Below are 26,519 nucleotides of genomic sequence, written 5' to 3'. Positions count from 1 at the left end.
CTGTAACTCAAGAAATCTGTCATTCATTCTGAATTTTTTTCATAGATCTTAGTCGTGCAATTTTACATCTAACTAAGATTTTTGGTGCAGTATTTCTCAATGAAAACTCTTGCGTGAAAGTGAGTCATCGCTCGTTGAATGACAACAAAGACTTTATTGAAATTCCTACTGTTGACTATTCACCGAAAAACGTGTGTAGACTTCGACTCGAAACTTCAGCTTGCATCCAAAATTTTTTTTGTGCATGAAAAGCCCCCAAAAAACTCACCAAAGTCCAAAACAAACAACGATGTCACAAAATGTCATCATAATATATGCACAAACTCTTCCAAACTGTTTCGGCTGGGAAGCAGGACACCTTAAGAAGTAATTTTATAGTTTGGGTGAACTACCCTTTGAAAGTGAAATTTCTGTATCAGAGTATCCATATAGACAATGTTAGTGAGTGTGTGTGTCCTCTTAATGAGTGACAGTGATGTTATTGTGTTGGCGTCCATCAACCAGTGATATCTGTGTTTCAGTGATATACATGTGTATAGCTTGCTCTTGGTCACAGCCTCCTGCTCTCCAGCTGGAAGTCCGCTTTCTGTTTCTGTTTCTCCATCATTGTCTCCAGCTCTGTAGATTTGCGGACATCCTAATAGAAATGGAGAGAGAGAGTCCGAGAAAGAATAGAAGAAATACAGTCGGTTAAGAGGCTATTAGAGATACTTTGCAAACGTTAGGGAGCTAGTAGTTACTTTGCCAACGTTAGGGAGGTAGTAGTTACTTTGCTAACTTTAGGGAGCTAGTAGTTACTTTGCAAGTAGAGTTACTTTGCCTACATTAAGGAACTAGTAGTTACTTTGCAAGTAGAGTTACTTTGCCTACATTAAGGAACTAGTAGTTACTTTGCTAACATTAAGGAACTAGTAGTTACTTTGCAAATGTTAGGGAGCTAGTAGTTACTTTGCCAACGTTAGGGAGCTAGTAGTTATTCAAACCCTAGTCCAGTGACTGTCAAGCTAACACCCTAACCATTACACCAAGAGGTCTGAACCTCTTTTTTTAATCTTCTTTTTATTTCACCTTTTATTTAACCAGGTAGGCTAGTTGAGAACAAGTTCTCATTTACAAGTGCGACCTGTCCAAGATAAAGCAAAGCAGTGCGACAGAAATAACAACACAGGGTTACACATGGAATAAACAAGCGTACAGTCAATAACACAATAGAAAAAAATAAAGCCTATATACAGTGTGTGCAAATGGCATGAGGAGGTAAGGCAATAAATAGGCCATAGTAGCAAAGTAATTACAATTAGCAGATTAACACTGGAGTGATAGATGAGCAGATGATGATGATCAGATGATGGTGTGTAAGTAGGGATACTGGTGTGCAAAAGAGCAGCAAAGTAAAAACAATATGGGGACGAGGTAGATTGGGTGGGCTATTTACAGATGGACTATGTACAGCTGCAGCGATCGGTTAGCTGCTCAGATAGCTGATGTTTAAAGTTAGTGAGGGAAATGTAAGTTTCCAGCTTCAGGGATCTTTGCAATTCATAAATTAATTTACACACGAACTCTGTCTGCGAAATAGTTGGTGAACCAGGCGAGGCAGTCATTTGAGAAACCAAGGCTATTGAGTCTGCCGATAAGAATACAGTGATTGACAGAGACGAAAGCCTTGGCCAGGTTGATGAAGACGGCTGCACAGTACTGTCTTTTATCGATGGCGGTAATGATATCGTTTAGTACCTTGAGCGTAGCTGAGATGCACCCGTGACCAGCTCAGAAACCGGATTGCACAGCGGAGGTGGGATTCGAAATGGTCAGTGATCTGTTTATTAACTTGGCTTTCAAAGACTTTAGAAAGGAAGGGCAGGATGGATATAGGTCTGTAACAGTTTGGGTCTAGAGTGTCACCCCCTTTGAAGAGGAGGATGACCGCGGCAGTTTTCCAATCTTTAGGGATCTTGGACGAAACGAAAGAGAGGTTGAACAGACTGGTAATAGGGGTTGCAACAATGGCGGCGGATAATTTTAGAAAGAGAGAGTCCAGATTGTCTAGACCAGCTGATTTGTACGGGTCCATCTTTAGCTGCTCTTTCAGAACATCTGTGATCTGGATTTGGGTGAAGGAGAAGCTGGGGAGGTTTGGGCAAGAAGCTGCGAAGGGGGCGGAGTTGTTGGCCGGGGTTGGGGTAGCCAGGAGGAAAGCATGGCCAGCCGTAGAGAAATGCTTATTGAAATTTTCGATTATCATGGATTTATCGGTGGTGACCGTGTTACCTAGCCTCAGTACAGTGGGCAGCTGGGAGGAGGTGTTCTTGTTCTCCATGGACTTTACAGTGTCCCAAAACTTTTTGGAGTTAGATCTACAGGATGCAAATTTCGGTTTGAAAAAGCTGGCCTTTGCTTTCCTGACTGACTGTATTGGTTCCTGACTTCCCTGAACAGTTGCATATCACGGGGACTATTCAATGCTATTGCAGTGCGCCACAGGATGTTTTTCGTGCTGGTCAAGGGCAGTCAGGTCTGGAGTGAACCAAGGGCTACATCTGTTCTTAGTTGTACATTTTTTGAAAGGGACATGCTTATTTAAGATGGTGAGGAAATTACTTTTAAGAACGACCAGGCATCCTCGACTGACGGGATGAGGTCAATATCCTTCCAGGATACCTGGGCGAGGTCGATTAGAAAGGCCTGCTCGCAGAAGTGTTTTAGGGAGCGTTTGACAGTGATGAGGGGTGGTCGTTTGACCGCGGACCCATAGTGGATGCAGGCAATGAGGCAGTGATTGCTGAGATCCAGATTTCTGGGAGTGGTAGAATAGATTCAGGGCATAATGTGCAGACAGGGGTATGGTGAGGTGTGGGTACAGTGGAGGTAAGCCCAGGCACTGAGTGATGATGAGAGGTTGCATCTCTGGACACGCTGGTTATACTGGGTGAGGTCACCGCATGTGTGGGAGGTGGGACAAAGGAGGTATCTAAGGCATGTACAATGGGGCTAGGGGCTCCGCAGTAAACTAAAACAATGATAATTATGCTAAACAACAGTATACAAGGCATATTGACATTTGAGAGAGACATAAAGCGAGGTATAAAGTAATCACAGGTGTTGATTGGGAGAGCTAGCCAAGTCAACAACGGGTAAGACAACAACAGCTAATCAGCTAAGACAACAACAACAGGTAAAATGGCGATCAATGGGCAGAGAGGATCAGTTAACTACACACAGGACCTGAGTTCGGAGCCAGGGCCGACAGCTAAACAAAGGTAAACAAAGTGGAGTACCGTGACAAATGAACAGTCCAGCAGGCATCTGCTATGTAGCCACGTGATCATACGGTCCAGTGTACAGCAATAGATGGAACAGGGAAGCCGCGGGGTAGTCGTTGCTACGCTAGCATGCGGGAGACACAGCGTTTAAAGTTAGCAGTCCGGGGTAAGTAGAAGCGTCTGCTCTGTCGTCTGGCAATGCCGGTTGAAGGCACAGCTGATGGAATTACGTCTGCGGACCAGTTGTGGTGGTACGGCGGGGCGCCGTGTCGACGAAAGGGCCGGGCCAGATGGCGAAAGAGGTATTGTAGTTGTGGTAATTTAGTTTGCTAGCTGGGAGATGCGCCTGGCTCAGGGCTAGCTTCGGGGCTAGGTCACTCAGTGGCAGCTAGCTAGCTGTGATGATCAATGGTCCAGGGTTTACGGCAGGAATCCGGCGTTGTAGTGGAGAAAAACAGTCCGAGGCTGGCAGGTATTATCCAGGTTAAAAAAACGTCTGGTGCCTGAGCAGAGGGTAAAGGCCGCTAGCAGTGGCAAACAATGACTAAATAGCTAGTAACTTAGCTAATTAGTTGGCTACCTACTGCTAAAAGTTTTGGCTATTGGGTCTAAAAAAAATTGGGGATCCGTGTCACATTGAGTGAGACGAGTTACCGGAAGGTATATTTAATATATTTAATATATAATATATTTATATTTATATAATATATATTTAAAAATGGAAAGAGATTGAAATAGAAATTGGAATATATACAAAAAAGACGAAAACTACAAAAAGTAAACGAGAGGACAACAAACCATATCTGCACTGCTACGCCATCTTGGATTTGTGTCACTTGAGGAAGTCTCTAGGTGTTGGATTAAGGTTCTACAATTTATTGGTTAGATTCCAAAATGGAAAATGACTCACTTCATTCCCTTCATTCAATAAAACAGGAAGTATAGTCCTTTTAACATAACTTGACATTTCAAACAACCTTGTCCATCCAACAATATATTGTATGAGATTCATGTGTTACACATCTAACATCAGTCCATCATTATAAGTATTAATTAATCTACACCCAGAAACTCCCAGAGACTCCCAGGCACGCTGAATAGGAAAGAGGCGAGAGCGAGAGAAGGAGGGAGGGAAGAGGAGAGAGAGCAGGAGAGAAAAAGAGAGAAAAAATCATGGGAACCAAGGATCTATATTTAATGTGAGAGTTGTGTCAACCAGAAGAGAAGGATGGGAACCAAGGATCCATCTATAATGTGAGAGTTGTGTCAACCAGAAGAGAAGGATGGGAACCAAGGATCTATAATGTGAGAGTTGTGTTAACCAGAAGAGAAGGATGGGAAGCAAAGATCTATAATGTGAGAGTTGTGTTAACCAGAAGAGAAGGAAACAGAGGGAAAGGAGAAATAAGAGGATAACTGAGGAAGTGATGTGTTTTGATACAACACTATAATAGTTGTGATGAGAATGGGATTGCCAGTCAATGGAGTTGCCAGTCAATGGGGTTCTCAGTCAATGGGGTTGCCAGTCAATGGGGTTGCCAGTCAATAGGGTTGTCAGTCAATGGGGTTGCCAGTCAATGGTGTTGCGAGTTAATAGGGTTGCTTGTACCTCCAGTAAAGCCTTCTGCACCATCATCTGGCTGTACACTCTGGCACCCTCCTCTGGTGAAAACATACGCAGGTCCTCTTTACTCAGGGCAAACAGCTCAGCACCAGTGAGTCTCCCCAGCAGTGTTACTGTCCTGAATGGAGAGAGAGATAAGGAACAGTAAGGTGGTTAGACGTGTTACTGTCCTGAATGGAGAGTGATACGGGACAGTAAGGTGGTTAGAAGTGTTACTGTACTGAATGGAGAGAGAGATAAGGGACAGTAAGGTGGTCAGAAGCATTACTGTCCTGAATGGAGAGAGAGACAGTAAGGTGGTCAGAAGTGTTACTGTCCTGAATGGCGAGAGATAAGGGACAGTAAGGTGGTCAGAAGTGTTACTGTCCTGAATGGAGAGAGATAAGGGACAGTAAGGTGGTCAGAAGTGTTACTGTCCTGAATGGAGAGAGAGACATGGGACAGTAAGGGGGTCAGAAGTGTTACTGTCCTGCATGGAGAGAAAGATAGGGCAGAGTAAGGTAAGGTGGTCTTTATTATGGCCATGCTAGAAAGAATAGACGTGTGACAGAAGTATAGTGTATATCAAGTATACTGTAGTAGACTGAACTAGCTCCACTACACCCACTCACGGCTCAGTGAAGCCCTTCCCTCTCAGCCAGCCCTCTACCTCCGCAGGAGGGGAGTGGTAGTCCAGAGGGGCCGAGGTGTCTGTGGTGCGGGGGATCACTAGGGGACGGATGGAGCCCGCCCTGCCGTTGGCCAGCCGCTGGAGGAGCTCATCGTTCACCATAAAGCCTGTGTACAGGGGTCACACACACATTTAATGTCAGTTAAGAATGTGTACATACTGTATACGCACACTGTTACAAGCATGTTCTCACTTATAAACATGTATTCTATCACACACACACAACTACACACACACATGCACGCGCACATGCACACGCACGCACGCACAAACACACACACACACACACACATTGACTACACATTGACTACACAGCTTTAGGGTTAGATATTACATTGACTACATTGACTTGGACTACACAGCTTTAGGGTTAGATATTACATTGACTACATTGACTTGGACTACACAGCTTTAGGGTTAGATATTACATTGACTTGGACTTCACAGCTTTAGGGTTAGACATTACATTGACTACATTGACTTGGACTACACAGCTTTAGGGTTAGACATTACATTGACTACATTGACTTGGACTACACAGCTTTAGGGTTAGACATTACATTGACTACATTGACTTGGACTACACAGCTTTAGGGTTAGACATTACATTGACTACATTGACTTGGACTACACAGCTTTAGGGTTAGACATTACATTGACTACATTGACTTGGACTACACAGCTTTAGGGTTAGACATTACATTGACTACATTGACTTGGACTACACAGCTTTAGGGCTAGACATTACATTGACTACACAGCTTTAGGGTTAGACATTACATTGACTACATTGACTTGGACTACACAGCTTTAGGGTTAGACATTACATTGACTACATTGACTTGGACTACACAGCTTTAGGGTTAGACATTACATTGACTACACAGCTTTAGGGTTAGACATTACATTGACTATATTGTAGTCATTTAACCCATTTTACCAGAGGGATCTAGAGTGGGTGGATATTATCAGGAGGCTTAGCAACATGATACAGAACATGCAGGTATAACACAACCACTAAACCTTTAGAAGTAGCCAGCCGGTCTGCAGTGCTATGAACAGAAAACACAGTGTCTGATAAGAGTAGTGCTATTCTGAATCCCAAATGGCACCCTATTCCCTATATAGTGTACTATTTCTGGTATTGAATTGTATAAAAAAAAGAGTAGTGCACTATGTAGGGAATAGGATTGTTAAAACAGCCACACATTCAGATTTAGTTATTCTCTATACACCCCTAGTTTGTCCCTTTATTTAGAATGCCTGACAGCTCATCAGTCAATCACCCCTAACTTTCTACCCAATCAGAGACATTCTCTTCCACCTGTTAGTTGTAAGTCCCGCCTCCAGCCAGTGAGTTGCAGTGATGGAAAGTTTGGCTCTTTTTACTGACTCGGATCTTTCAGACTCGTTCAGTCAAAAGAACAAATGTTTTGACTCATTAGGTTCATTTGAGTCAGTAATGCCCAGAGCGTGCAGGACCCCCTACCGGCGAACAATGAACTGAAAACTCAAAAAACGTATGATTCTATAAGCCTCTCATTCACATGTTGTTCACCATAAGGGGCTTATTGGAGCTGTGTGACTGAGACATGTCAAAGGTTTAAAACATCTATGTTTACTGATTACTAAACATACAAATAAAAACATTCTTGATATATTTGAAACGAGGTCTACTTGTGGCCGCAACCGGACTAGATTGAGAACGACTCATGGACTAGATAGTGAATGACTCTTGGACTAGATTGAGAACGACTCTTGGACTAGATTGAGAACGACTCTTGGACTAGATTGAGAACGACTCTTGGACTAGATTGAGAACGACTATTGGACTAGATTGAGAACGACTCATGGCGGAATGCATTGCTTGACTGCCTTGAGGGTGAAAAGCACAATGTGGTTCGTGAAATGCAGCCCATAAACGATTCATTCTCCAGTTCGGGTTTGTTGAGCAGAGGCTGTGTATATTTTGGTTTTACTAAGGTAGGTCCATCAGAGCTAACACGGCTGTCATAGAATGTTGTCGTGTCATGTAAATGAAGAGCTAACACGGCTGTCATATAATGTTGTCGTGTCATGTAAATGAAGAGCTAACACGGCTGTCATATAATGTTGTCGTGTCATGTAAATGAAGAGCTAACACGGCTGTCATATAATGTTGTCGTGTCATGTAAATGAAGAGCTAACATGGCTGTCATAGAATGTTGTCGTGTCATGTAAATGAAGAGCTAACATGGCTGTCATATAATGTTGTCGTGTCATGTAAATGAAGAGCTAACATGGCTGTCATAGAATGTTGTAGTGTCATGTAAATGAAGAGCTAACATGGCTGTCATAGAATGTTGTAGTGTCATGTAAATGAAGAGTTAACACGGCTGTCATAGAATGTTGTAGTGTCATGTAAATGAAGAGTTAACACGGCTGTCATAGAATGTTGTAGTGTCCTGTAAATGAAGAGCTAACACGGCTGTCATAGAATGTTGTAGTGTCATGTAAATGAAGAGTTAACATGGCTGTCATAGAATGTTGTAGTGTCATGTAAATGAAGAGTTAACATGGCTGTCATAGAATGTTGTAGTGTCATGTAAATGAAGAGTTAACATGGCTGTCATAGAATGTTGTCATGTCATGTAAATGAAGAGTTAACATGGCTGTCATAGAATGTTGTAGTGTCATGTAAATGAAGAGTTAACATGGCTGTCATAGAATGTTGTAGTGTCATGTAAATGAAGAGTTAACATGGCTGTCATAGAATGTTGTAGTGTCATGTAAATGAAGAGTTAACACGGCTGTCATAGAATGTTGTCATGTCATGTAAATGAAGAGTTAACATGGCTGTCATAGAATGTTGTAGTGTCATGTAAATGAAGAGTTAACATGGCTGTCATAGAATGTTGTAGTGTCATGTAAATGAAGAGTTAACACGGCTGTTATAGAATGTTGTCGTGTCATGTAAATGAAGAGTTAACATGGCTGTCATAGAATGTTGTAGTGTCATGTAAATGAAGAGTTAACATGGCTGTCATAGAATGTTGTAGTGTCATGTAAATGAAGAGTTAACATGGCTGTCATAGAATGTTGTAGTGTCATGTAAATGAAGAGTTAACACGGCTGTCATAGAATGTTCTAGTGTCATGTAAATGAAGAGTTAACATGGCTGTCATAGAATGTTGTAGTGTCATGTAAATGAAGAGTTAACATGGCTGTCATAGAATGTTGTAGTGTCATGTAAATGAAGAGTTAACATGGCTGTCATAGAATGTTGTCGTGTCATGTAAATGAAGAGTTAACATGGCTGTCATAGAATGTTTTAGAGTCATGTAAATGAAGAGTTAACATGGCTGTCATAGAATGTTGTAGTGTCATGTAAATGAAGAGCTAACATGGCTGTCATAGAATGTTGTAGTGTCATGTAAATGAAGAGTTAACATGGCTGTCATAGAATGTTGTAGTGTCATGTAAATGAAGAGTTAACACGGCTGTCATAGAATGTTGTAGTGTCATGTAAATGAAGAGTTAACATGGCTGTCATAGAATGTTGTAGTGTCATGTAAATGAAGAGTTAACACGGCTGTCATAGAATGTTGTAGTGTCATGTAAATGAAGAGTTAACACGGCTGTCATAGAATGTTGTAGTGTCATGTAAATGAAGAGTTAACATGGCTGTCATAGAATGTTTTAGAGTCATGTAAATGCATCATAATGCAGAAACCTCATTGGCTAAACTATTTAAATACATGGAGGAAAATGTGTCAACGGTCAGAGGGAGGAATGTGTACCTGGAGGTGGGTGGTGACACTGACCACTATAGACCACCAAACCACAGGCTTACCTTTGTCTCTGTCGCCCCCTGTCATGGTGGAGGGGGACATGCTGTGAGGACGGCGGGGCACGGCGGGGAGGTTGGCCCCTTCTCTGCTGGAGGGGGTGTAGGAGAAGTGCCTTGCAGGGGCGAAGGGCACCTTCTGTCAAACAGAAACACAAACACACAGGGTAACTCAGATGAGTCGGTGAGTATGTGTCTATTAAGCCCAGTTCAGATACAACAGCCGAGATGAGACGGTTTTATGCCATTTTAGAACGAAATTAGCTTGATCTGTTGTAGTTTTAGAACGTCTCATGTTGTCTGCGGTAGTTTCCAAGATTCAACACCTCAAATCTTAGCTAAAGATGAAATGGATCCGTTTAGCCAATCAGAAAACAGTGTGCTGACATTCTGTGTTTAGCCAAGCAGCTAGCTAACCAAGCAGACCACTAGCTAGTTAACCAAGCAGACCACTAGCTAGTTAACCAAGCAGACCACTAGCTAGTTAACCAAGCAGACCAATAGCTAGCTTGCTGATATTTATCTGACAAGTCACAAAGTGTGTATTTCATAATACTTGTTTGCTACAACAAGTGGGGACTTTGTATCAAAGTTGTATCACATCATTGTAAAGAGGCACCGTTAGTGTGGAAATGGTGTCAACCGTGTGCGTGTGTGTGTGTGTGTGTGTGTGTGTGTGTGTGTGTGTGTGTGTGTGTGTGTGTGTGTGTGTGTGTGTGCTTCCGTGCGTGCTTGCGTGCGTCCGTGCGTCCGTGCGTCCATTACCTTGGACTGTCTGAGTGCCACTGGGCTATCCCTATGGTTGTTGTTGAGGGCAGACAGAGGCTCCAGAATGTTGAAGGGAACAAACCCAATCTGGTCAAAGTTATTGCGGCACTTCCACCAACGATTTGACGACTCAATCACCTAAAAGAGAGAGGATTCGAATTAGGATTTTTATTCATAATATGGAATTGTGATTCACTTGTTGTTATAAATAATGTATTCGCTCTATGTGTTCATGGCCGTGTGAGATATACTGAATCAAGACAATAAAGCTCACAGAATGGAATTAATTTGTGAGAACTGTTTAAGTAAGGAGGATAATTCAATACATGTGAACTTCTGTAAATTATAGTTGAGTGACACAAGGAGACCTTATAGGCTCTGGTCAAAGGAAGCGCACTATATAGGGAGTAGGGTCTTGTTTGAGACTCAGACAGTATTTAACATGCAGTTCACACATTATTATAGTGTTGTCATGTAGTACAAACATTCTAGAATAAAAACCTCCAGAGTTTCTCCCTGCAGAACGGAGAGTTCACTGCTGTTCCTGGCAACAAAGCCGTAGCTGCAGCTGAACATTCTCTCGCCCTCAGGTGGGAGTTCACTGCCATCTCTGGAGGAGAAACAGACAGTCCTAGGGTCAATCTCAGTTGTAACAGACAGTCCTAGGGTCAATCTCAGTTCTATCAGACAGTCCTGGGGTCAATCTCAGTTGTCAGACAGTCCTAGGGTCAATCTCAGTTGTAACAGACAGTCCTGGGGTTAATCTCAGTTGTCAGACAGTCCTGTGGTCAATCTCAGTTGTCAGACAGTCCTGGGGTCAATCTCAGTTGTCAGACAGTCCTAGGGTCAATCTCAGTTGTCAGACAGCCCTGTGGTCAATCTCAGTTGTAACAGACAGTCCTAGGGTCAATCTCAGTTGTCAGACAGTCCTGGGGTCAATCTCAGTTGTCAGACAGTCCTGGGGTCAATCTCAGTTGTCAGACAGTCCTGGGGTCAATCTCAGTTGTCAGACAGTCCTGGGGTCAATCTCAGTTGTCAGACAGTCCTGAGGTCAATCTCAGTTGTCAGACAGTCCTGGGGTCAATCTCAGTTGTCAGACAGTCCTGAGGTCAATCTCAGTTGTCAGACAGTCCTGGGGTCAATCTCAGTTGTCAGACAGTCCTGGGGTCAATCTCAGTTGTAACAGACATTCCTTGGGTCAATCTCAGTTGTATCAGACAGTCCTTGGGTCAATCTCAGTTGTCAGACAGTCCTGGGGTCAATCTCAGTTGTAACAGACAGTCCTAGGGTCAATCTCAGTTGTAACAGACAGTCCTAGGGTCAATCTCAGTTGTCAGACAGTCCTAGGGTCAATCTCAGTTGTATCAGACAGTCCTAGGGTCAATCTCAGTTCTATCAAACAGTCCCTGGGTCAATCTCAGTTGTATCAGACAGTCCTAGGGTCAATCTCAGTTGTATCAGACAGTCCTAGGGTCAATCTCAGTTGTATCAGACAGTCCTAGGGTCAATCTCAGTTGTATCAGACAGTCCTAGGGTCAATCTCAGTTGTATCAGACAGTCCTAGGGTCAATCTCAGTTGTATCAGACAGTCCTAGGGTCGATCTCAATTGTATTTCCTTGATTCCTCAAGTCCAATCTCCTCGCCAACTTCTCAGCCATATTGGATTAGAAGGTTGACAGTCCCTCCCCTCTGATCTAATTGAGAATTGAGGAAAGATGAATTTGCCACCCTTCTGCCAAAGCATGCACTTGCCCACTCCCTATCATGGTGAGTTTCCAACGTTGGTAAATCCATAATGGGGAATGTGCACATGAAGAGACGGGTGTAGATGAATGAAACTCCCATTGAACTGTGTGATCAGTTTGTGTTACCTGTCATCTAACTGTGTGATCAGTTTGTGTTACCTGTCATCTAACTGTGTGATCAGTTTGTGTTACCTGTCATCTAACTGTGTGATCAGTTTGTGTTACCTGTCATCTAACTGTGTGATCAGTTTGTGTTACCTGTCATCTAACTGTGTGATCAGTTTGTGTTACCTGTCATCTAACTGTGTGATCAGTTTGTGTTACCTGTCATCTAACTGTGTGATCAGTTTGTGTTACCTGTCATCTAACTGTGTGATCAGTTTGTGTTACCTGTCATCTAACTGTGTGATCAGTTTGTGTTACCTGTCATCTAACTGTGTGATCAGTTTGTGTTACCTGTCATCTAACTGTGTGATCAGTTTGTGTTACCTGTCATCTATCTGTGTGATCAGTTTGTGTTACCTGTCATTTAACTGTGTGATCCGTTTGTGTTACCTGTCATCTAACTGTGTGATCAGTTTGTGTTACCTGTCATCTAACTGTGTGATCAGTTTGTGTTACCTGTCATCTAACTGTGTGATCAGTTTGTGTTACCTGTCATCTAACTGTGTGATCTGTTTGTGTTACCTGTCATCTAACTGTGTGATCAGTTTGTGTTACCTGTCATCTATCTGTGTGATCAGTTTGTGTTACCTGTCATCTAACTGTGTGATCAGTTTGTGTTACCTGTCATCTATCTGTGTGATCAGTTTGTGTTACCTGTCATCTATCTGTGTGATCAGTTTGTGTTACCTGTCATCTAACTGTGTGATCAGTTTGTGTTACCTGTCATCTATCTGTGTGATCAGTTTGTGTTACCTGTCATCTATCTGTGTGATCAGTTTGTGTTACCTGTCATCTATCTGTGTGATCAGTTTGTGTTACCTGTCATCTATCTGTGTGATCAGTTTGTGTTACCTGTCATCTATCTGTGTGATCAGTTTGTGTTACCTGTCATCTATCTGTGTGATCAGTTTGTGTTACCTGTCATCTAACTGTGTGATCAGTTTGTGTTACCTGTCATCTAACTGTGTGATCAGTTTGTGTTACCTGTCATCTAACTGTATGATCAGTTTGTGTTACCTGTCATCTATCTGTGTGATCAGTTTGTGTTACCTGTCATCTATCTGTGTGATCAGTTTGTGTTACCTGTCATCTATCTGTGTGATCAGTTTGTGTTACCTGTCATCTATCTGTGTGATCAGTTTGTGTTACCTGTCATCTAACTGTGTGATCAGTTTGTGTTACCTGTCATCTATCTGTGTGATCAGTTTGTGTTACCTGTCATCTAACTGTGTGATCAGTTTGTGTTACCTGTCATCTAACTGTGTGATCAGTTTGTGTTACCTGTCATCTATCTGTGTGATCAGTTTGTGTTACCTGTCATCTATCTGTGTGATCAGTTTGTGTTACCTGTCATCTATCTGTGTGATCAGTTTGTGTTACCTGTCATCTATCTGTGTGATCAGTTTGTGTTACCTGTCATCTATCTGTGTGATCAGTTTGTGTTACCTGTCATCTAACTGTGTGATCAGTTTGTGTTACCTGTCATCTATCTGTGTGATCAGTTTGTGTTACCTGTCATCTAACTGTGTGATCAGTTTGTGTTACCTGTCATCTAACTGTGTGATCAGTTTGTGTTACCTGTCATCTATCTGTGTGATCAGTTTGTGTTACCTGTCATCTATCTGTGTGATCAGTTTGTGTTACCTGTCATCTAACTGTGTGATCAGTTTGTGTTACCTGTCATCTATCTGTGTGATCAGTTTGTGTTACCTGTCATCTAACTGTGTGATCAGTTTGTGTTACCTGTCATCTAACTGTGTGATCAGTTTGTGTTACCTGTCATCTATCTGTGTGATCAGTTTGTGTTACCTGTCATCTAACTGTGTGATCAGTTTGTGTTACCTGTCATCTAACTGTGTGATCCGTTTGTGTTACCTGTCATCTAACTGTGTGATCAGTTTGTGTTACCTGTCATCTAACTGTGTGATCAGTTTGTGTTACCTGTCATCTATCTGTGTGATCAGTTTGTGTTACCTGTCATCTAACTGTGTGATCAGTTTGTGTTACCTGTCATCTATCTGTGTGATCAGTTTGTGTTACCTGTCATCTCTCACACACAGATGTTGTTTCTTTATAATATTGATGGTGTTTTGAAAAACAGTAGGACTGTTCATTACAGCGTGGAATAAAGAGTTAATAACATGGGAGTAAAGGAAACTAGTTTTAATGACTTACTGTTTTACTATATTAATGATGTAATTAATATATAATTAATATATAATGTTATATATTATATATGAAATATGTAAATAGTAGAAAAGTAATAACTTTAAAAAAAAACACCCCTCTGTTTTATGGACACAGGAAGTTATTGGATCCAAGCACTCTATCATAAAACTTGGTGAAAGGTGAAAGGTGCCACAATCGGTGGTGAAACTGTGTTTCTCGTGAACTGTGTTTATCAGTAAACAAAAAGCTTTACAGCAGTTATTGGGGAAGTCAGAAACGTACGATTCGTCAGTGTGCTGGACTGAGCTGGGTCCTTCCTCAGCCTGGTCAGGAGGGTCCTAAATTAGGGAAGGAATGATTACATAATTAATTACATCTAATCAATTACAATCTAAGATACCTCTACACTGTACAGTTCCACTAGACAATGCTACAGTAAGTATACCTCTACACTGTACAGTTACCCTAGAAAATGCTACAGTAAGTACACCTCTACACTGTACAGTTCCACTAGACAATGCTACAGTAAGTACACCTCTACACTGTACAGTTCCACTAGACAATGCTACAGTAAGTACACCTCTACACTGTACAGTTCCACTAGACAATGCTACAGTAAGTATACCTCTACACTGTACAGTTCCACTAGACAATGCTACAGTAAGTACACCTCTACACTGTACAGTTCCACTAGACAATGCTACAGTAAGTACACCTCTACACTGTACAGTTCCACTAGACAATGCTACAGTAAGTATACCTCTACACTGTACAGTTCCACTAGACAATGCTACAGTAAGTATACCTCTACACTGTACAGTTCCACTAGACAATGCTACAGTAAGTACACCTCTACACTGTACAGTTCCACTAGACAATGCTACAGTAAGTATACCTCTACACTGTACAGTTCCACTAGACAATGCTAGAGTAAGTATACCTCTACACTGTACAGTTCCACTAGACAATGCTACAGTAAGTATACCTCTACACTGTACAGTTCCACTAGACAATGCTACAGTAAGTACACCTCTACACTGTACAGTTCCACTAGACAATGCTACAGTAAGTATACCTCTACACTGTACAGTTCCACTAGACAATGCTACAGTAAGTATACCTCTACACTGTACAGTTCCACTAGACAATGCTACAGTAAGTATACCTCTACACTGTACAGTTCCACTAGACAATGCTACAGTAAGTACACCTCTACACTGTACAGTTCCACTAGACAATGCTACAGTAAGTATACCTCTACACTGTACAGTTCCACTAGACAATGCTACAGTAAGTATACCTCTACACTGTACAGTTCCACTAGACAATGCTACAGTAAGTATACCTCTGCACTGTACAGTTCCACTAGCCAATGCTACAGTAAGTATACCTCTACACTGTATTGAAGAGCGTCCTGTTTGTGCTGTGACTTGATTGGGTCCTCCCAAAGTTGACCTTCTGGGTCAAAGGCCTCAGGCTGCCATCCATCCAGAAAGACAGGTGAGTATGGAGGGACAGACTCAACAAGCTGGGAGCTGGGAGAGAAAGAGGCCAAGGGTCAGGACTTGTCTTGAGCCTTGTCTATGGATGACAATGTGCATATGAACTACACACAATCATACAGATGCCTTATCTTAATTTGATAATCCTGTTGTTGCAGGAATTTTCCTGCTCAGCAGGAAATCTTTACTTGTAGTGTATTCCAGGGTTAAAAAGGCTTCTAAAGTTTGTATTTTCCATTTTAAATGTCTTACTTTCACCCTGCAAAAAATGTCTAACTATAATCTACACAACAACACACATTTCCTGTTGCTGCAGGATTATTTTCCTGCTTTGTGAATCATGCTCAAATTAAGATACTGCATCTGTACAGCAATAAGCACAGACATCATAGCAGTACACACACACACACACACACACACACACACACACACACACACACACACACACACACACACACACACACACACACACACCAGTTTCACCTATAGTTCAGTTGGTAGAGCATGGTGCTTGTAACACCAGTATAGTGGGTTTGATTCCCGGGACCACCCATATGTATGATGCATAAATGACTGTAAGTCGGTTTAGATAAATGCATCTGCTAAATAGCATATATGATTATATTACCAATGTAAGGTCCAGTTAGGCCCTAGGGAGATCCAAAGCTCCTTCTCTTCATCGGTCAGGTGTTTCTGCAGAAGAGACACAGCACCACTGGTCAAGGCTGGACTGACCACAGTCGCCCCCATCTCTGGCCCGTCAGTAGTCTTCACCATCTGAAACCAGAGAGCGAGAGAGAGACATGGATCGATATCAGACTTAACACTGATGTCCACCTGTGACACAGAGACAGATAGACAGACAGACAGATAATCATACAGTATCACCACAGATAGAACAATGAACCAGATATTTCAACAGGTGAATGTGAAGCATCCGATTGGCGTTTCCACTCACTACCAAATATGGTCATGAGAGGAAGCTCATTGATTTTGGCCGACATTCTGCTAATTTTCTCATTGCTGAAACATTTGATCTCTATAAAGTTTTCTGTTCCCAAAACTATAATTTGTTACGAACAGAGTGGACTAAGTTTTGTAGACTTTACCGTTTGCCAAAGTTTCTAAAATGTGCGTTGTTTAGAAGGAGTGCAAGGGTGGATGGAGTTATTGCACATGCACACTTCACAGATAGCATTGCTGGTTAGGTATCCTGTGGCTGTGCTGATAAGGAGTGAACATCTAGCCTGGTCCCAGGTATGTTGGTACAGCATTGTCAGCAACCAATGGAGTTGGCCACTACAGAACACACAGATCTGGGATCAGGCCAGTAAATACCTACCAAGACCAGTGGACAGATCTGGGACCAGGCTAGTAAATACCTGCCAGGCCTTGTGGACAGGTCTGTGATCAGGCTAGTAAATACATACCAGGCCCAGTGGACAGGTCTGGGACCTGTGCACAGGTCTGGGATCAGTCTAGTAAATACCTACCAGGCCCAGTGGACAGGTCTGGGATCAGTCTAGTAAATACCTACCAGGCCCAGTGGACAGGTCTGGGATCAGTCTAGTAAATACATACCAGGCCCAGTGGACAGATCTGGGATCAGGCTAGTAAATACATACCAGGCCCAGTGGACAGATCTGGGATCAGGCTAGTAAATACATACCAGGCCCAGTGGACAGATCTGGGATCAGGCTAGTAAATACATACCAGGCCCAGTGGACAGATCTGGGATCAGGCTAGTAAATACATACCAGGCCCAGTGGACAGGTCTGGGACCTGTGGACAGGTCTGGGATCAGTCTAGTAAATACCTACCAGGCCCAGTGGACAGGTCTGGGATCAGGCTAGTAAATACATACCAGGCCCAGTGGACAGATCTGGGACCAGTCTAGTAAATACCTACCAGGCCCAGTGGACAGGTCTGGGATCAGTCTAGTAAATACCTACTAGGCCCAGTGGACAGGTCTGGGACCAGTCTAGTAAATACATACCAGGCCCAGTGAACAGATCTGGGACCAGTCTAGTAAATACATACCAGGCCCAGGGGAATAAAGACGTGATGCACCAGCTCCCCAGAAGACGGCTCTGTGATGGACGACTTCAGGCGGTCCTGAAAGCAAAATAATGGAATCATAATAATCATAATATTTATCCTAAGCAACTTAACAGTCTCGCTGCATATATTTGATGTACGGCTGGTCCTGGGAATGGAAGCCTGCCGATGCTAATGCTCTACTAACTGAGCTACAGATAGTAAAACAGAGGACTGAGATTCTTTTTCTAAAGGGAAAACAGATATCTGTATTTTTATTACATGATAGGACAGATGTAGGAACATATTGGGAGATAGACAGAGGGCAGACAGATGTAGGAACATATTGGGAGATAGGCAGAAGGTAGACAGATGTAGGAACATATTGGGAGATAGACAGAGGGCAGACAGATGTAGGAACATATTGGGAGATAGACAGAGGGCAGACAGATGTAGGAACATATTGGGAGATAGGCAGAAGGTAGACAGATGTAGGAACATATTGGGAGATAGACAGAGGGCAGACAGAGGAAGGAACATATTGGGAGATAGACAGAGGGCAGACAGATGTAGGAACATATTGGGAGATAGGCAGAAGGTAGACAGATGTAGGAACATATTGGGAGATAGACAGAGGGCAGACAGATGTAGGAACATATTGGGAGATAGGCAGAAGGTAGACAGATGTAGGAACATATTGGGAGATAGACAGAGGGCAGACAGATGTAGGAACATATTGGGAGATAGGCAGAAGGTAGACAGATGTAGGAACATATTGGGAGATAGACAGAGGGCAGACAGAGGAAGGAACATATTGGGAGATAGACAGAGGGCAGACAGATGTAGGAACATATTGGGAGATAGGCAGAAGGTAGACAGATGTAGGAACATATTGGGAGATAGGCAGAGGGCAGAAAATATGTAAGGATGCTGGAACCCCGTCTCCAAGGGGACATGTGTTGTCCAGAGTCGAGAAGGTTAGCACTACACCAGACCCCGGAGTATACTGAGGTGAGAAAATTAGAAAGAAATTAGCCTTTCATATGAAAGATTGATTTTGTGTGACAGAAAGGGACAATGGACAGAAACAAATGCCTCTGTTAGTCCACTACATGGGCTCACCAGCAGACAGAAGGAGTACTTGATTTTCTGAAAAATGTCAACAAACTCCTCCTCAGGTGGAGGGCAGGCTTTCAGGGTCAGCAAATCATCTGCACACAAAACACAAAACAATCAACTACTATGATGGGGATTCATCAATGAAATAACATGTAACAATAGTACCCAGAAACCATGTACAACTTTATTAATTTCACTAGACCCTTCCTCCTGCTAGACCCTTCCTCCTGCTAGACCCTTCCTCCTGCTAGACCTTTCCTCCTGCTAGACCCTTCCTCCTCCTAGACTCTTCCTCCTACTAGACCCTTCCTCCTGTTCATCGCTTCTTGAGGTGCCTCTGTACAGTTCCACTAGACAATGCTACATTAAGAATACCTCTACACTGTACAGTTCCACTAGACAATGCTACAGTAAGTATACCTCTACACTGTACAGTTCCACTAGCCAATTCTACAGTAAGTATACCTCTACACTGTACAGTTCCACTAGACAATGCTACAGTAAGTATACCTCTACACTGTGTTGAAGAGCATCCTGTTTGTGCTGTGACTTGATTGGGTCCTGAGATTGCTACATGAGTTTTCTTACTTTTAAATTAATGATATGTGCCCATTGATTATTGAAGAATATAACTTATAAATGAGCCATACCCCATCAGAACCCGAAATATATTTTTTACCTCCAATGTTTGTAAACAATGCAATTGTAAACAAACACTGTATAGCCAAAAAACATGGCTAAAACTATTATTTTGGTCTCATTTTTGGTATCATCTATTTTTGAGAGGTGAGAGTGGTTACATTCCTCCAGCCCCATCCGACAGCTGTTTACCACCTTTAATATCTCTCTCTCTCTCTCTCTCTCTCTCTCTCTCTCTCTCTCTCTCTCTCTCTCTCTCTCTCTCTCTCTCTCTCTCTCTCTCTCTCTCTCTCTCTCTCTCTCTCTCTCTCTCTCTCTCCTCTCTCTCCCACTCCTGCCCTCTCTCTCCTCTCTCTCTCTCTCTCTCTCTCTCTCTCTCTCTCTCCCTCTCTCTCTCTCTCTCTCTCACCATCCTGCTTCTCTTTCTTCTTGCTTTTTCTGCTCTTCCTCTTCGTCTGGTTGAGGATGCTCTGAGCCTCAGCAGCCTGCTGCAGGCGTCCCATGAAGCGCTCCACGTCATCAAAACAGTGGTTTAGGATCTCCTGAAGGAAGAACACATCCCAGCTTAACCAGACACATCAATGCATTGGTCTGGTGAGAGCAGCCATGCACACACACACAAAGAATCACAGACACACACACACACACCTGCACATGCACACACACACAAAGACACACACACACACACAGATACACACACGCACAAACACAAAGACACACGCACACACACGCACGCACACAAGCGCGCGCACATACACACACGCACATGCACACGCACACAAAGACACACACACAAAGACACACAAGCACATGCACACACGCACACAGACACACACACACACATGCACACAAACACACACACACAAAGACACACAAGCACGCAAACACACACGCACACATGCACACACACACAAAGACACACAAACACACACACAAAGACACTCACACACATGCACACACACATTTGCATACATACTGTATGAACACACAAATACAGATACATACCACCTCTCTCTCTGCATGTCCTCGAGATGTGTATTTTGGCTCACTACTGGCCCCATTCACTGACGAGAGATATAACATAGATGTCAGTTTAAACAACACACACACACATGCACGCACACATACACATAGGGTGCACACACATACACACACACACACACACACACATGCACGCACACATACACATACAGTGCACACACATACACACACACACACACACACATGCACGCACACATACACATACAGTGCACACACATACACACACACCTTTGAACACCTTTGTGTAGCCATGGGAAGGAAGTTGACCATCATGGGGCATGACTCTAACACCTGATGGCTTCCTAGAACGTACTGGGGGTGGTGTCCCAGACATCTGAGAGAGAGAGAGAGAGGAGAGGAGAGGAGAGGAGAGGAGAGGAGAGGAGAGGAGAGGAGAGGAGAGGAGAGGAGAGGAGAGGAGAGGAGAGGAGAGTGTGTGTGTGTGTTTAAAAATATATATTTCACCTTTATTTAACCAGGTAGGCAAGTTGAGAACAAGTTCTCATTTACAATTGCGACCTGGCCAAGATAAAGCAAAGCAGTTCGACACATACAACGACACAGAGTTACACATGGAGTAAAACAAACATACAGTAGAAAAATAAGTCTATATGCAATGTGAGATAAGGGAGGTAAAGGGAAAAAAAGTAAAGAAAAAAAGTAAATACAATATAGCAAGTGGAAGAATGTGCAAAGTAGAGATAGAAATAATGGGGTGCAAATGAGCAAAATAAATAAATACAGTAGGGGGAGAGGTAGTTGTTTGGGCTAAATTATAGATGGGCTATGTACAGGTGCAGTAATCTGTGAGCTGCTCTGACAGCTAGTGCTTAAAGCTAGTGAGGGAGATAAGTGTTTCCAGTTTCAGAGATTTTGTAGTTCGTTCCAGTCATTGGCAGCAGATAACTGGAAGAAGAGGCAGCCAAAGGAAGAATTGGTTTTGGGGGTGACCAGAGAGATATACTGAACCTGCTGGAGCGCGTGCTACAGGTGGGTGCTGCTATGGTGACCAGCGAGCTGAGATAAGGGGGGACTTTACCTAGCAGGGTCTTGTAGATGACCTGGAGCCAGGGGGTTTGGCGACGAGTATGAAGCGAAGGCCAGCCAACGAGAGCTTACAGGTCGCACTGGTGGGTAGTATATGGGGCTTTGGTGACAAAACGGATGGCACTGTGATAGATTGCATCCAATTTATTGAGTAGGGTCCTGGAGGCTATTTTGTAAATGACATCGCCGAAGTCGGGGATCGGTAGGATGGTCAGTTTTATGTTTGACAGCATGAGTGAAGGATGCTTTCTTTGCGAAATAGGAAGCCAATTCTAGATTTAACTTTGGATTGGAGATGTTTGATGTGAGTCTGGAAGGAGAGTTTACAGTCTAACCAGACACCTAGGTATTTGTAGTTGTCCACATATTCTAAGGCAGAACCTTCCAGAGTAGTGATGTTGGACGGGTGGGCAGGTGCAGGCAGCGATCGGTTGAAGAGCATGCATTTAGTTTTACTTGTATTTAAGAGCAATTGGAGGCCACGGAAGGAGAGTTGTATGGCATTGAAGCTCGTCTGGAGGGTTGTTAACACAGTGTCCAGAGAAGGGCCATAAGTATACAGAATGGGGTCGTCTGCGTAGAGGTGGATCAGAGACTCACCAGCAGCAAGAGCGACATCATTGATGTATACAGAGAAGAGAGTCGGTCCAAGAATTAAACCCTGTGGCACCCCCATGGAGACTGCCAGAGGCCCGGACAACAGGCCCTCCGATTTTACACACTGAACTCTATCAGAGAAGTAGTTGGTGAACCAGGCGAGGCTATCATTTGAGAAACCAAGGCTATCGAGTCTGCCGATGAGGATGTGGTGATTGACAGAGTCGAAAGCCTTGGGCAGGTCAATGAATACGTGTAATGGTGATGCCATCAATAAGTATTTTTGTTATAGTCCTTAAGACGTCAGCATGCTTCAGTTCGTCTGGCGGCTAGTCCGAGTGTGCTTGCATACTTCCCCAAAATACTTTCGCTTGAAAAACGAGAAAAAAAGCGTCAATAGTACTGTTTGTCCATTTTGAGACCCTGTAGCCAGAATTCACTTCCTCAAAATAGTAATCTGTTAATTTTGACGTTCTTGCCGAGGAGATCTTAGTCGCGCAATTTTACATATCAATAAATTAGTCTAGCGACCAGCTATCTAATTTAAATTTGATCTACTCCCTATGGCAAAATATGCAGAATTGCAGGAATTTAACTAAAAACATATAATATATTGATGTTGGCAGACCTAAGAGCAACTGAGGTCCCTCATGATGAATTCATTTTTTTTGTGGCCCGACCTCCATCAGTTACCCATCCCTGATCTACACTGATCCACTTCCTTCAGATCTGTAATGGCTCAATAGGTAGGGACTAGCACTTAGATTAGGACAGAGATTCAATCAAGGCGTAGGGACTAGCACTTAGATAAGGACAGAGATTCAATCAGGAGGTAGGGACTAGGATTTAGATTAGGACAGAGATTCAATCAGGAGATAGGGACTAGGATTTAGATTAGGACAGAGATTAAATCAAGAGGTAGGGACTAGGATTTAGATTAGGACAGAGATTAAATCAAGAGGTAGGGAATAGGATTTAGATTAGGACAGAGATTAAATCAGGAGGTAGGGACTAGGATTTAGATTAGGACAGAGATTAAATCAGGAGGTAGGGACTAGGATTTAGATTAGGACAGAGATTAAATCAGGAGGTAGGGACTAGGATTTAGATTAGGACAGAGATTAAATCAGGAGGTAGGGACTAGGATTTAGATTAGGACAGAGATTAAATCAGGAGGTAGGGACTAGGATTTAGATTAGAACAGAGATTCAATCCGAGGCAGGTTGTAGCGCATTTGACATTAACCTTTGGTGACTAGAACTTGCAACCCCCCAAAAATTCCTAACTTTATGCAAACGTCAGCACTTCAACCGTGCAATAACCAAATGGGGGAGGGAAGCTCTCACTAGCAAGCTTTGACATAGACTACCACCATGTGTTCAGAAGGCAGTACAACCATAGACTACCACCATGTGATTCAGAAGGCAGTACAACCATAGACTATCCCCATGTGATTCAGAAGGCAGTACAACAACGATAGACTATCACCATGTGATTCATTAGGTACTGTACAACCACGGGGGGATTTCATTTTAACTGCCCAGTCAGATCTCACCAACAGGGGGCAGCAGTGTAACTGCCCAGTCAGATCTCACCAACAGGGGGCAGCAATGTAGCTGCCCAGTCAGATCTCACCAACAGGGGACAGCAATGTAACTGCCCAGTCAGATCTCACCAACAGGGGACAGCAATGTAACTGCCCAGTCAGATCTCACCAACAGGGGGCAGCAGTGTAACTGCCCAGTCAGATCTCACCAACAGGGGACAGCAGTGTAACTGACCCGTCATATCTCACCAACAGGGGACAGCAGTGTAACTGCCCAGTCAGATCTCACCAACAGGGGGCAGCAGTATAACTGCCCAGTCAGATCTCACCAACAGGGGGCAGCAGTGTAACTGCCCCGTCAGAATACAAAAGGTAGAAAAGTTAAGAAGAGAAATACAGTCGGTTGTCTTATGACAACACAATGCTTAACAGAGACATACATAACGCATTGGACATTACAAATATATTGCAGAAAGTCAGGTCAAAAGTGCATCAGCACGAAAGTAAAACAAAAACTGCCTTTTGGATGAAGTACCTTGGTCAAGGGCACAACGGCAGTAGATGGCACATGAGATTGTAGCAGTTCTCATCTCACTTATCTCCTGTAAACTCTTCCACATACACCCTTAACAACATAAATAACTGACTTTTGAAATACCGTGAGGTATTTTACTAGGCAAGTCAGTTAAGAACAAATTCTTATTTTACAATTACGGCCTACCCCGGCCAAACCCTCCCCTAACCCGGACAACGCTGGAACAATTGTGCGCCGCCCTATGGGACTTCCGATCACGGCCGGTTGTGATACACCCCGGGATCGAACCAGGGTCTGTAGTGACGCCTCTAGCAGTTTCATTAACTGAAAACAGTGGAAGATGGAGATCCCTCTACTACCTGTACTGTAAAAATAAAAATACAACAACAAAAAACAGGAAGAGGCCTGAGGTGTGCGTCACATTGTCACATTCCCTCAGCTGACAGTGAGAATGCTGTTTAGCATTCCAATGTGTGTGTGTGTGTCTGTGTGTGGGTCACTGACAGATTCAGTGCAATGACATCATAGACCAAATCCATAATCACAGTTATTTTCCTGATATTGACTTCTTCTATTGAAATCCATAAGGCTGATTTAAAAAATGTATTTTAAAGAAAACCGTGTGTCAAAATATGTTTCTATAATTCTGATCAGACAGTCTGCCTCTAAAGGGTACTGTCAAGATACCCTGCCCCTTTTAACAATGTATTGACTTTAACTCACATGTCAAACTCATTCCACGGAGGGCAGAGTATTTTTTGCTCCTCCCTTGTAATTGGTTGATGAATTAAGGTTACTAATTAGTAAGGAACTCCCCTCACCTGGTTGTCTAGGTTTTAATTGAAAGGAAAAAAAACAAAAACCAGCAGACACTAGGCCCTCCATGGAATGAGTTTGACACCCCTGGTTTAACTGGTCCTTACTCTGCTCATCTCTCTCTCTGTCTCTCTTTCTCTCTCTCTCCCCTTGTCTATATTCACAACAACTACACACGACTGACAGTCCTGTCTAACCTCACACCAAACTGTTCATGATGGTCTTCACACCTTTCTCACACACACACACACACACACACACACACACACACACACACACACAGGGTATAATCCATATAGAAATTGTCAGTACCTTTTGGTGTGTGTCTGCGTGTATTCCTCCAGCCCAGTCCAACAGCCTTGTCTGTCTACTGTCACATCCTGCTCTGTTTACACCAGTCTGTCTGTCCCTCCTTCTGGAGATATGCAAGAACGAGAAAAACAAGTCTAGCCTTCCTCTCTCCACAAATCTCACTTGGTTTCTCTCTCTCTCTCTCTTTCTCTCTCTCTCTCTCTCTCTCTCTCTCTCTCTCTCTCTCTCTCTCACACACACACACACAGACACAGACACACTCACACACACTTTCTCTGTGACACAGTTCTCTTAGTTGTTGCCTGTGCTAAGGGCTGATCTGATCTGAATCTGAAATATAAATAAGCCCTGCCATGCAATCTCCAATGACAAACACGTCTGTTTAAATATGTTTTCCTGTTCTTAGTAGCGTTGTTATCAATGAATGTCTAAGTGTCACCAAACACCTACATTTTCAAAACATGAAATTGCCTTGCAGTACAATTCTTCAAATGGTAGAAGTTGTGTGTACGTATGGACATGGCCCGAGGTGTCTGTGGAGATACTTTCCTGTCTAGTTCAAAAATTGAATAAATATCCACCTTTGCAGGAAAAGGAAAACTGGAGCACGAAGGTTTGGAGTCTTTTCTTGTGCGTATGCACCTTTGATACATGATAATAAGATGAGATGTATTTCATTGTTCGTTATCTTACAGAGAACATAAACATCTTTATGTTCACAACTCAGACACACACATCCTGAAGGTCTGGAAGCAATGGGTCGATGGAGGTCCCAGGGCTGTGATCACACACATCCTGAAGGTCTGGAAGCTATGGGTCGACGGAGGTCCCAGGGCTGTGATCACACACATCCTGAAGGTCTGGAAGCTATGGGTCGATGGAGGTCCCAGGGCTGTGATCACACACATCCTGAAGGTCTGGAAGCAATGGGTCGATGGAGGTCCCAGGGCTGTGATCACACACATCCTGAAGGTCTGGAAGCAATGGGTCGATGGAGGTCCCAGGGCTGTGATCATTTGAGCCTGCTGCCAGCGGTGCAGGTCACCTTCATATCCTGGGACCTGCAGGTTGACTCTCCAATACCTCACCAGGTTTAT

At 43.2% G+C, this 26,519-nt stretch overlaps 1 protein-coding gene across 1 annotated transcript; it reads right to left on the bottom strand.

The window, feature by feature from the left end:
• Nucleotides 1-134: 134 nt before the first annotated feature.
• On the bottom strand, nt 135-25,627 carry eps8l1a (EPS8 signaling adaptor L1a). Its single transcript, XM_036941901.2, has 15 exons — nt 25,423-25,627; nt 20,798-20,903; nt 20,534-20,592; nt 19,938-20,070; nt 18,893-18,981; nt 17,774-17,848; nt 16,362-16,510; nt 15,622-15,766; nt 14,514-14,569; nt 10,653-10,761; nt 10,149-10,289; nt 9,390-9,522; nt 5,499-5,664; nt 4,873-5,005; nt 135-637 (listed from the first exon to the last, which is right to left on the bottom strand). The coding sequence occupies exons 2-15, from the start codon at nt 20,901-20,903 to the stop codon at nt 551-553; spliced, it is 1,581 nt and encodes a 526-aa protein (XP_036797796.2). The 5' UTR covers nt 25,423-25,627; the 3' UTR covers nt 135-550.
• Between the last annotated feature and the right edge of the window lie 892 nt (nt 25,628-26,519).

Source organism: Oncorhynchus mykiss, chromosome 13, assembly GCF_057628025.1.
Source record: "Oncorhynchus mykiss isolate SJ-2025 chromosome 13, ASM5762802v1, whole genome shotgun sequence".
NCBI classification, from domain to species: domain Eukaryota; kingdom Metazoa; phylum Chordata; class Actinopteri; order Salmoniformes; family Salmonidae; genus Oncorhynchus; species Oncorhynchus mykiss.
This window is presented reverse-complemented; position numbering and strand designations above follow the sequence as displayed.

What these genes read in the sequence shown, in the direction of transcription:
- eps8l1a (XM_036941901.2), bottom strand. Translation starts at nt 20,903, where the DNA reads ATGTCTGGGACACCACCCCCAGTACGTTCTAGGAAGCCATCAGGTGTT. An exon ending in AGTACTCCTTCTGTCTGCTG is followed by an intron (nt 17,849 to 18,892) that starts GTGAGCCCATGT and finishes TTTTGCTTTCAG; the next exon opens with GACCGCCTGAAGTCGTCCAT. An exon ending in TGCAGAAGGCTTTACTGGAG is followed by an intron (nt 638 to 4,872) that starts GTACAAGCAACC and finishes CATTTCTATTAG; the next exon opens with GATGTCCGCAAATCTACAGA.